At 46.4% G+C, this 12,230-nt stretch overlaps 1 protein-coding gene across 1 annotated transcript in view; it reads left to right on the top strand.

The window, feature by feature from the left end:
* Nucleotides 1–12,230, top strand: part of ARID1A (AT rich interactive domain 1A (SWI-like)) — a 35,214-nt gene that overhangs the window by 13,815 nt on the left and 9,169 nt on the right. Inside the window, exons 5-12 of the mRNA XM_009873578.1 lie at nt 3,015–3,255; nt 3,620–3,709; nt 4,421–4,588; nt 5,201–5,516; nt 6,766–6,911; nt 7,000–7,109; nt 9,000–9,209; nt 9,699–9,906. Coding sequence (XP_009871880.1) covers nt 3,015–3,255; nt 3,620–3,709; nt 4,421–4,588; nt 5,201–5,516; nt 6,766–6,911; nt 7,000–7,109; nt 9,000–9,209; nt 9,699–9,906 — 1,489 coding nt within the window. The remainder of the gene's footprint in view (nt 1–3,014; nt 3,256–3,619; nt 3,710–4,420; nt 4,589–5,200; nt 5,517–6,765; nt 6,912–6,999; nt 7,110–8,999; nt 9,210–9,698; nt 9,907–12,230) is intronic.

Genomic DNA, 12,230 nt, shown 5'->3' with positions numbered 1-12,230 from the left:
CCCATTCTGAAAAGCGCTGCTGCACTGGCAGAGCCTTCCTTTGCTGGGAAATTACTTTATTGTCGGAATTCGTAAAACTTGCAGATCTTTCCAGGTGAAAGTTACTTTGAGTTACTTGATTTTTGCGGTCCTGTTACAATTTGTGCCCTGACATCCAAGAAAAAATTGACCTGTAATTTGCTTTTAACTTACTTAAACGGATGATCTGAGTGCCTGATCCACGGCCCTGTCGCTAGAAGGGCTGCTTTGCTCCCGGTGAGGTCGGTGCTGGTATGCTCGCAATGCAGAGGGGCCCTTCCTTGCATGTCTAAAGCAACCCTGTATTAACCTGCTTAATTAAAACTGAATGTTTTTAAATGACTTGCAGTACTTAGGTGGAGCTTTGATGCATAGGCTGAAGACTCCGGCTTTAAAGATGGTTATCTAGTTACTTAGGAGTTAATTTTCAAACAGTTTTAAACTTCATTTTTATGTCTTGCAGATATTTTCGTGCCTGGCATCACCAAGTTGTAGCCTCGTAGTCTGCCCGGTTGGTGTGTGAGCAGACAGTGACCTCCCTCAGATCCTGGAGGCTACTTAGATGAGGTGTTTTTAGGCTCAAAGGGAGGAAAAGCTCCACATTATAAATATACATCCGAGACAAAATACTGGCATGAAAGGACCAGCTACAGAGCATAAGCTCGTGGTGGTGGGGACTTGAAATCTGCAACGGATTTTGGCCCTCAGCGTCATTTCGCTGATGATGAAAACAGCGTTTGGATGCGTTTGGTGATTCAAACTAAAAGTAACTTAATGTATTTAAAAGAAATACCTGTTTTAGGTTGGACAAAATTGGCTTCTGGATGTTGTGAGCCTTTCATTAACTCGGGGGGGAAGTCTAGATGCGCATTTTATACCGGTGGCTGAAATTAGCTGCAGCAAGCTTCAGGAAAAGGAAGAGGAGTCCTTTGCTGTCAACTGTTTGTGTTGGATGATGCTTTTTAATGCAGAATGTTGGGAATACTGTCTTTTTTACTCGCACTTCAGATGGTTTCTGCAGTAGGAATGTGGGATTTGTCGAAGTTGGCCCAGGGAAAAAAACCAAAAGCAGACAAGTAGCTGCATAAAGGAGCAATGCTTAAGAGGTTACAACAGGAAGGCAGCGAAAATTGCAAGAGCCCTTAGACACTTTTTAGGCTTTTTCAGCAATTTTTTAGCTTTTTTTAGTTTTTTATTGATATAAAACAAAGCGCTTTTTTTTTCTTTTTCCTTGGGAAGGTAATACTTCAGCAGCAAGTCAATAACCTCCGAGACTGTCGTGCAGGAACTGGTCTTTCAGACAGAAGCAGTAATGGAAGGGGAGGAAGGACTAGGTCATCCCACCAACTGATTGGCATTTTTAGCTCGGGTGTAGCACCTGCCAGCATTTGTGAGAAGTATTTTAGTCAAATTTCCACGGTTAAAGTAGACAAGATTGCCCTGCTGCAGCAAACAACTGAATGGGGTGCAACCCATGCCCAGCTCTCCCCTTCGTCCTTCTGGCTGTCCCTGTCTATCCAACAAGTGTGATGAGGTGGTCGGGTATCTCCTGGGTCGCTTTTTATTCTTCTGTAACTCCAGTTTCCCAATTCTGAGGATGGGGATGATGATGGGGACCTGCTGTCGGAGGCTTCGCACATCACCTGGCGGACGGGTGTTACGGAGCGACGGGGCTCTCGCTTGCTCCTGCAGGCAGATAAGTTTGCAGTATCTTGTGTCTGAGGACCTTCTGCACTGCCCAGAGCTGGGAAAACGTTACCCGAACTGCTGCTAAACACGGCAGCAGCCGGTCGGTGTAAATGAGACCAGGGTGTCCAGGCTACTTATCAGCTGGCTCTGCCTGGTGTTTTAAATGAGGCCGGCTCTGGTCGTGCCGCTCAGCTGAATTCTGCGCTGAGGGAGTTGATCCGAAGTGCCTTCAGGGCTCAGGCCAGAACGCTTCTGAGCCAGGGTTGATCGCTCCGAAAGACTTACAAAGGATAGGTAAGCTTTCCTCTGGCTTCTTCACCTGCTGTGATCCTTTGAACCTCTGGCAGAGATTTTTATCTAATCGAGGGAATATTTAGAACTTCCCAGCTTTCTGTTCAAATGTGCCACCACTTACTCTGTCTCAGACTGTTATTTATTTACTCCAGGCCAAGCCTGAATAGCTGATGCACCTTGTTAGCAAAGGGCTGGTACAATTGTGCATGTTGTTGGATCTCTGTATCATCTTCTTGAAAGTTTCCCCATTTTTCAGACTTGCCAGCTGATTTTATTTTATTTTTTTTTTGTGCTGTGGCTTTGCAGTCGCTACTGTGGCAACTGGAGGTTTCAACTTCCTTAGGCTTTTCGTGCTGTTCTTTTTCAGGGTGGATCCATGCAGCAGAAAGGGTATTTTCTAGCCTTGCCTTCAAGAAAAGATGAACTTTACAGGCTGATACTGTTACTGCTAATTTTTGCTGTCTTTGAAGAAAGGGAAGTGGGAACCCTGAAGAGTATTTTATGGTTTTCTTTTAAATCTCTGTTTAGTTTGTTTTTATCCATCTCAAGTGAGTAGTTTCCCAGCTCATATGAGGTTTATGAATTAATTATGGTGAGGCAGGAGTTTTCTGTCTTTCAGAGGCTGAGCCACGTTTCTCTTCCCAGCCACGATCACATGGACTGTCTCATGTGTTTGCAGCTTTATGTGTATTGTTGATGCATTCTTTAATTTCTCACCTCAAAACTGAATTAAAAGAAGCAAGGAGGAGAATTAGACAGTTGTCTGGACCATCAGCAAGCACTCGGCAAGCCAGCTAGGGAACTCTTGGGTTCAGAGACAGGCAGCAGGATAAGACATTTAGCAGTTACCTCAGTGTGCAGCCGCCTTCGTTACTGACAGTACCATGAGTGGAGTTCATTGATTTCTATTTGTAGTATGCCTGAGGGAGAAATGCACTCTTTCTTAGTGGTATGTGAGAGAACAGCCCCATATCTCTTTATTTTTGCCTGATGTGTTTCTCTGTGTATTGCAGGACCTGTCTGGTTCAATAGATGATCTACCCCTGGGTACAGAAGGAGCCCTGAGTCCTGGAGTAAGCACATCAGGGATTTCCAGCAGTCAAGGAGAGCAGAGTAACCCAGCTCAGTCTCCTTTCTCTCCACATACCTCTCCTCACCTGCCAGGCATCAGAGGACCCTCCCCATCCCCAGTTGGATCTCCAGCTAGCGTTGCTCAGTCCCGCTCTGGTCCACTTTCACCTGCCGCGGTACCAGGTAACGCTGCTCGGCACCTGGGATCTGTTGGTGGGGCCACCTCGTGCAGCTGGGGAGGGAATTAAAATGGGAGTCACTGGCCAGGGTCAGCACTCTGTGGTTGCTGAGGTCCTGTGATCTCATTTGTTTGCTTTAGAGTGTGTGTAGCTTCTGAAGGGTGCAGAGAGATGGGCGGGATGGCTGGTAAACCAGCAGTGTCATTTGGTTGGGTTAGCGTGACCGATCTCGCTGTTGTTTTCCTTCGCTGTGGCTAACGTACCCTTCTCCCGAAGTTGTTTGTAGTTCTGGTGTTTAATACTCTTGCCTCCTGGGTTTTGTGGAGTGCCAGTTTTTGTGATTAACCGCTCTCCTTTTTGTGGTGTAGGCAATCAGATGCCACCCCGACCGCCCAGCGGCCAGTCGGACAGTATCATGCATCCTTCCATGAACCAGTCAAGCATAGCGCAAGATCGAGGTGTGTGACATGAGTTAAAAGACTGAATTGTAAAGATAGATGTGTAACTGAAAATTACCTGGCCTGACAACGTGGGGTTCTGTGGTGCGATAGCATTTAAAAGCTGTCTCAGGTTTATAAGCTGGATTTGTTTAGGTACCTTTGTAGTAAATCCAACGGTTCCTGGTTGTTTGGCTTCTTAATGTTCCATCCAAGTTAATAGCTTGGCTTGTAAAATGTTTTCCCTGGCACTTGACACGCTTTTCTGTGAATGTTGCTTGTCCAAGTTCTCTGACCTTAAGCTTCAAAACGAGGGGTGCTCACAACAGTATTGCTTGCTTTTGCCCCCGAAGAGAATAAGGTTAGTGTCGGGGAAATGCGTGTAAAATACCAGCTGAAGGTATATATTGTCACCCTGAGAAAACAAACAAAGGAAAAACAACAGCAACTAGGAGGCCTTAAGATTCGCAGAGCCCTGTTGTCTACTCCTGTGACACTAAGTTGTTTGGGTTGTTCCTTTTTTTTTTGGTTAAAACAGGAAATTGGATCTGTTATCTTGGCAGATAACACCGGCTGCTTAATAGCAACCACTGTAAAACCTGTCTGGGCTGTGGCTGAAAGGATTTTGTTAGCGGGTCCCGTGGGTTGCTGTTACCTAAGAACACGTGTGTCCAGTGGCACCCCTGGATGCTTTGCACTAATAATTGTGTGCTCCTCTCTCTGGGTGACCAGGTTACATGCAGAGGAACCCTCAGATGCCCCAGTACAGCTCACCCCAGCCCGGCTCAGCCTTATCTCCCCGTCAGTCTTCTGGAGGACAGATGCACGCTGGAATGGGGCCCTACCAGCAGAACTCCATGGGGAGCTACGGACCCCAGGGTGGCCAGTACGGACCTCAAGGTGAGGCGTGGTCAGCTCTTTGAGGTGGGAACCAAGCTCAGCCAATGCAAAATGCCCCTTCCTATTGTAACATCTTATCAGTAATAAACTGGTTTTATTTGTCCCCTCTTAACATGTGGATAATACATAACGAGGTGCTCCTTATGAGCTGTAAGAAACTGCACTTTGTTTGTGTTGAGATTGATGAAATATGTTGCTTTCAGGGCTAGTTGTATCTGTAAATGTAGGATCCTTCCTCCTTGTTTAAAAAGGAGGTTGTGCATCCAGCGTAATGGAGAAGAAGGGCCAGTCCTGTTTGGAGAGGAGGAGAACTGGATGTTTGTAAAGGGTTAAGTGGGTTTTTTACTTTCTGTCCTGGACCATTTAGCTCACTCTGCTCAGCTGAGGTTTGGGAGAGTTTCAGGCAGCTTTTGATTTGGTGTTGTTACTTGGCTGTGTCAAAACACATTTTATGTGGCTTATATCCAAGTACTTTGACTTTTTGTTGAGGTGTTAACACTCCCCCTCATCTCTGTTAGTGATCTTTAAATATTTGCTGATAGAAGATTTTGATGGTGATTCATAAACTGACGAGTTGAATGATGTTGTCTTCCCCTCTTTGTATCTCCTTAGGAGGTTATCCCAGGCAGCCAAACTACAACGCCATGTCCAATGCCAACTACCCCAGTCCGGGAATGGGAGGGAGCATGAACCCCATGGCAGCGGGGAGCCAGATGCACGGCCAGAGCGGCGTGCCGCCGTACAGCGGGCTTCCTCCGGGCAGGATGAGCCACGCCGCCATGGGCAACAGACCTTACGGACCTAACATGGCAAATATGCCACCTCAGGTGGGGACAGGGATGTGCCCTCCGCCGGGCGGCATGAACCGCAAAGCACAAGAAGCGGCCGCTGCCGCCATGCACGCTGCTGCCAACTCCATCCAGAACAGGTAAGGGATGAGATGTCCCTTCAAGTTCCTTCCCTTTGTCAGATTTGGGGTTCAAAGCTGCAGATGGAATAACCCGAATTTGAGGCAAGGCTGAGCATAGATTTCCTTGAAGGTTTGCACTTCTTGGAGACCTTTTTATCAGTCTTAAGTGTTTAAAAAGGAAGAATGTAAAGGTTGGGCAAGCAGAGTCTTTAATGGCATGCTTAGGGAACTCTTATTATTCGTAGGTGAAATCTATTTAAATCTGAGATCCCTTCAGTTGTTTTTGCTGCCTAGTCATCTTTGTTACATGAGTGACTTAAAAGACTCTGAGCGTGTGGTGAAGCCCATAAATCCAGCAGACAGCCATCCAGCTGCATTTGTCGTGTCCAGTGTCCTGAACTTCTTCCTTTTAGGGCCTTGACGAGCAGCTTTGGGAAAGGGAGCTGGAATTCAGCACTGAACTTTGCAACTATTTTCTGTGGGGGTTTTTAGGTTGTGGCTTTGTGGGGTTTTTTTTAATTGCACATTTCAGTGTAAGTGGCCTACCAGAATGCCATGAAGAGCCATGAATGTGCTTAAAAATTGGGTTCCCCCAATAAAGCTGTGAGATGTATTTGTTGCCTGACTGGGCATTGTGCTCTTTATGCTGACTTGAGGGCTGCTGTTGCAGTCTGCAATCTGGTGTTACCTGTGACTGCCAAGAGGTCAAGTTCCCAAATGCCAATAAAAGCATCAAAGCTCGACCCCTTGAGTCACAAGCTTGAGGGACAGTTGTGCGTGAGGCTTTCTGATAGGTGTGACATAACGTGCCTTACGTGGCTAACAAAAAGGAAAGAAATAAAGAAGAATTGTTAAGTGTGGCCGGAGCACTACGCTGTTCGTCTCTGCAAATAATGAATTCTCACTTAACCGCTGCGTTATTTGCAGATCTGTTCTTCCCTGGAAAGGCAACTTCACAACTGAAATGAAGTTCAGTTTGGGGATGGAGTAGAACAAGGTGAAGGGCGATAATGTTCAGAACTGAAGTGCACCTTTCGAAATAGTTTGCATCCCCTTTTCTTTGGAAAGGGGCGCTCAGGCTGTAGGGTAACTAAGCTTTAGAAGAGCACCTGGTCTTTGGTCTTTTGCTGGAGAAGCGAGCTGGAGAAAGTCACTTCTTCCCTTTCTTTGCAGAAGGTTTCCTTTTAGCGAACCTACTTCCTTAGGAGACAAGATCTTAATGCTTATTATTTGGAGTAAGCGTCTGCTTCTTCCTTGCCTTCCCCAGGCCTCCTGGTTATCCCAACATGAACCAGGGGGGAATGATGGGCACTGGACCTCCTTACGGACAGGGCATCAACAGCATGGCCGGCATGATAAACCCCCAGGGCCCGCCCTACCCCATGGCTGGGAACATGGCCAACAACTCTGCAGGTAAGCCGAGTGCTGACTGTTAGGGCCTTTCATTGATTTCATTGTACTGGACTGAAAATTAGTGTTAAAGATTCTTCTGACTTCTTAGGGATGGCAGCGAGCCCTGAAATGATGGGTCTTGGGGACGTCAAGCTAACACCTGCGACTAAACTGAACAATAAGGCAGATGGGACGCCGAAAGCAGAATCCAAGTCAAAGGTAAAATGTTTTGGGTTTTGTTTTTAATGACTTTCGTCCTCTTCAGCATCCAAGGAGACAAAACCATTGCGTGTTAACTTGAACAGTGCCTCTATCTAGTAGTGAGTGTGGTTCCTGAGAGTAACCTGGGCTGATTGATCCTTCTTAATGTGAACAGACTTCTCGTTAGTGCGATTGTCCGTGTAGTGTGTGATCCAACTGCTCCCTGCAGCCGTGGTCCTAACTCAAGAGTGTGGCGAGTGGGATGTCCTTTTCCGAGATACGATATGTTTTGGAGGGTAATTAAAGAATTAAGTGTCCTGAAATGTACGTGTGTGTTTTGGAGTAGGCTCTGGCTATAAATCACTAACTACCCACAGATGTTAATAACTGTGTTTTTAAGGAGCCTGAACTCTGCCATTCCCTACAGAGACCCCTTAACCCTCAGTAAGGCCAGGAAAGGGACTTTTCTATCAGTAAAGACTGTGAAGTTGAAGTGCTCAGTGCGAGGAGATTCAACGTGAATTATGCTTGACGTGTCCAGCCCTGGCTGTGCTTGTACTGGTTCCAAGACGTTCTTCAGGATTTATCAGTTCAAACTGATAAATCAAAGTTCAAACAATTGAGGGCTTTACTGCTGGGATTGATAAACTGTTCAGAAAGGAAGGAGAGCGTTTCCCATTAGCAGTAATGAATTTCACTTGCAAAACAATGTAGTATTAGAAATTATCACCTGCCACAGTGAAACTGCCAAAAGAAGTGTAAACAAACCTGGATTTGTTTTTGGTGTAGGCTTGGAGCTACTCAGTTATCACCTCTCAGCTGGGAGGTGGTACACTAAAGTGTTACAGTTGTTTCGCAAACAAACCTCCGCTAATCCTGTATAAAAGCCAGAAGAGGGAGGCAAACGAGTTCTTCGGGGAGTGTTTATCTTTGCATTACTGCTACCAGTTTGAAAGGAACCACCAAAAAAAGCAGTGTCTGAGCCTGAAGCCTCTTCTTTTGCTACTTGAAGGAAAGCAGATGCTCTGCAAGTTTCATACCTGTACCACAAGCAGTCTGCAAGAAGATTCAGATCTCTCACTTCTGCTCATGTGCTCTGGCATCTGCCTTTCTGTTGTTAATGACAAACAAGACTTGAATGCTCTTGGGCTAGGGAGATGCCAGAAGCTACAAATAAGGGTTGTTCTGTCCTCCTCGTCTGTGCTGTTCAAGGATTATCCCGTGTGCTAATGAATACACTCATTAGGGGCTCATCTAATTTGAAGATTTGAAGTTCACTTCTACTTTGGAACTACTGAAGTTTTGGAACTACTGAACTTTCTACTTTTCACTTCTACAGTTTTAAGTAAGCGTTTGGAATGGCAAAACCATTTCTGCCTTTGCTCCAAGTGTATGTGATCCAGGTGCTGAAAGACAAAATAGCACACTCATGCACTACCTCAGAAGACTTGGGGGAAGCAAGGCAAGATGCAGGACCACAGGATTTACCTCTAAATAGACACTTGGACAACTCAGTGAAAGAGATGAGCAGGAACTCTGTGTGATACTCGTAACTGTAAACTTGTGTTCCAAATTGCTGTGTACTCAGGAATTCCTGTTGTCTCAAAGAGATGGCTCTCTGCAAAGTCTCCTTGAGGTTTGTTTGGTTTCTATAGTATACCTGAAACCTTTCACTTTTTAAAAATACGTATTCTCTGAATTCCATAAGTGGCAGCTGGTTTTGTGATACCTTGGTTGAATAATATTTGCTTGACAGGGATGTGAGACAAGTGTAGGTCTAATAGGAAGCTGTTCTCAATACACCAGTGCGACTTTGAACTCTTATCTGGCTGCTTTTTTGAAACCACCTTGGATGTGACCCAGCTGCTTTTGTGCTGCTCAGTCCTGATCTATCTTTCCTTCTCCTAGAAGTCCAGTTCCTCTACTACAACCAATGAGAAGATCACCAAACTCTATGAGCTGGGTGGTGAGCCTGAGAGAAAGATCTGGGTAGATCGTTACCTGGCCTTTACCGAAGAGAAGGCCATGGGCATGACAAATCTCCCAGCGGTAGGCAGGAAACCCTTGGACCTTTACCGGCTCTACGTCTCAGTGAAGGAGATTGGAGGATTGACTCAGGTGAGTGTCCAGCAGCCGACGTGTGACTGAGCCTTTGTGGTTTGAGCTGCCTGGCGGTCACAAGGGCGGCAAAATTCAAGGTTAGCTCTCTTTATTTTTTATTTTATTTTTTTTTAATAATGCTTCTCAAAGCCAGCATCCTTCAAGTGAGCCACATGTCTGCTCTCCCATTGTCTGGTTGAGAACAGTCTGTGGCGAGATGATATTTCCCTGCTTTGTGCAGTGCAAAGATTGGTGACACCGTCTTTGCATTTGGCTGTCAAACGACCTCATGCCTAGTTTGTAGAAATCTGTCTGCATTGCAGAAGTTTTCTGTAGGTGAGGAAGAGAGTTCACTAGTTTTGGGTTTCGAACACAACTGTATCTGCTCTGCTTCACCCTTATCGCATCCTTTGTGTTAGCTGGGAAATGTTGATTTCTCCCCAGAAAATTTCTTGAAGGAAAAGCAGCTGGAATTTTGAGTTTAGAGCCTCTTGTTTGGTTGTGCAGGTCAACAAAAACAAGAAGTGGCGCGAGTTAGCCACAAATCTCAATGTGGGCACGTCCAGCAGCGCAGCTAGTTCTTTGAAGAAGCAGTACATCCAGTGTCTCTATGCCTTTGAGTGCAAGATTGAGCGAGGTGAAGACCCCCCTCCAGATATCTTTGCAGCTGCCGATTCAAAGAAGTCTCAGACTAAGATACAGCCTCCATCTCCAGGTGAGTTTACACACTGGTTTAAGGTGCGTGTTGATGTTCGAACCAGAGGATCTCCGGCACTCTACACCCAGCTCCACACGCTGTGGGCCAGACGAGGTCCGAACTTCCACAAGGACCCCGTGTCTGTTTCTGATTTGCTGTTGTCTGGTTGGGAAGATAAATGCTTTTGTAATGGGGGAGTGAATGATCCTGGGAATAAACCCGAGCCTCTTGAGAGAGTTCAGGTTTTGTGTGTCCCACCGCTGTGCTAAGCTTAATAAAAAGGAAAACATAAGACTCTGTACATACCTAAAGTTGCACACGGCTGTGCTTAGTTGTGCATCGCTGCTCTTAGGAGTATCTGGTGGCGAGAGAAGTCTGGAGTTACTCCTGCAAGGGGATCTCTGTGTGTTCTAACAGCTCTTGTTTTACTGCTCAGCTTTGGGAACTTGCTAGAAAAGTTGCACTTGCCGTGACTATGCAAGCGCTACCTTCCGGGAGTAAACGCTCGAAGTGGGTGTGCACTCATCTTCCTCATGAATTACTTCTTTCTGTCTTCAGTGGGAGACGGTGAGGACTTGCTGAGGCTTCGTGCACAGGCAGCGCTGTAAGCCTGTCACACGTTGGGCGCTCTAGAAATCAAGCGCTTTGAGACAGGCTTCTGCTGTTGTTTCATATTGGATGGGGTACTCCAGTTTCTGAATATTTAATCACAGCGTTCAATTCAGATTTATTAAACAAAAAAAACCCCAGAAGACAGCCGGGCTGGCAGTGCGTGCTGTACTCTTCAGTCGTCGGGAAGTCTGATCGTTTCTGTCTCATTTGCATCGAGTTCATTGCTTGAATTGCTGCTGGACTTGCCAACTCTTTAAGCTTCAGTTTTCCAGTTCGTCTTATAAGAAAAACCTTCAGATGCTTTTTCTGGTCGGGAGCCCGTTCATGTAGGTTAAATCAAAACTTTGTCTGCTTTGAAGTTCCTGTAATGTTTGCAAAAAAATCCCTTTTTGGTTCTGAAACCTGGCATTGTCTTTGTCTAGCCCCTGAGGAGTGGAATAATGAACCCTTTTTTTGATCGTACTGCAGTTGTGTCTCAGCCCTTCTAAGCTCTTGATCGACAACGTGCTTGTCTGAAGGTTCTGTTGGAAATACGTTTGTCCATCCTCTCAGTGTTGCGGGGGTTTATTTTGAGAAATAAATCATGTCTTTTCACTGGTCAGGAAACTTGTCCCAGTGTAGCTTCGACCTTGGGGTCTTCTGCAAGATAAAGCAACTTCTGTGTCACTAGACTAAACTCCTGTCTAAAGTCGTGTCTGCCTTCCACTTAAACTAGACCACAACTCCATCCCCACTTTCTTTCCAAAACTTTTTTCTTGCCCCCCTGAGATACCACGCGGTGGAACAAAGACGTTAAAGAGTGTTGGGAGTTTATTTGGAGACTTTTAGGAAGCCACTTAAAACTTGTCGTAGCGCTAGGTGCCTGTCAGAACAGATCAGGTGGTGCAGCGATCGTTATTTTATTTTAGCTGATACTTTGGTATGTGGAGGCGGTGGTACAGGTGATCTCTCACTTCAGCACATCAGCGGCAGGAATTTCCAGGGCTGTGACCCCAAACTCTGCACGTCTGCACAGCTCCGTTGCCTTCCCCCACGTTTTTTTTGTGAGAGGACTGTGCTTTATTTCCTATTTAAACTCTTCTCTCCACTTGTCTTGCTCCAGACTCCTGCAACCAGGAATATGCAGAAGCAGCACTGAAGCACGGCTCGTTGCTCTGATCCTTTAAGCTGCCTCACTCGACGTGTTGATGCTCTTTTTTTTTTCCTCTCCTTTGCTCCCCTGGAGCAGCAGGGACCGAGGGTGTAGGGCGCGACACAAATTGCTCTCTCAACCCCAGCTCCAGGCTTAAGACCCTTAGAAGCGCGTTGAGCCACAGGGTCTTGCTGAGGCCCCACTGAAGCAGCGTCCTCCAGCCCTGCGCACACAGAGGCTGTCTCCTTTACGGAGAATTTCTCCCTGTTGGAAAGCGAGTGGACAACAGTGGGTCACTTTGAAGTCCCATCACTCAGGTGAAGGGCTCTGTCATCCCTCAAAGATGCATGTCCTTTGCTCTCCCAGGTAGAGCTCGTGGTGCCGGAGCTGTTTTCCGTGCAGCATTCGTAACCCTTATAAAAACAAAAGTTGTTTTTACAGAAGGGCTTTGGCTGGAGCGAACTCGTGGGGCACACGACGAGGGTTCCCCATAAACTTTCTGGAGTTCCTGCTCGCCAGCTGCTGCGTGTCCCTGGGGAGGCGCGATCAGTCTGCCTTCGGGTTTGAATTCCCGGAGCGTGGAACTGGCCTCGCGCCG

Source organism: Apaloderma vittatum, unplaced genomic scaffold, assembly GCF_000703405.1.
Source record: "Apaloderma vittatum isolate BGI_N311 unplaced genomic scaffold, ASM70340v1 scaffold24307, whole genome shotgun sequence".
NCBI classification, from domain to species: Eukaryota; Metazoa; Chordata; class Aves; order Trogoniformes; family Trogonidae; genus Apaloderma; species Apaloderma vittatum.
The sequence above is the reverse complement of the archived record's forward strand: the minus strand, read 5'-3'. Positions and strand labels throughout refer to the sequence as shown.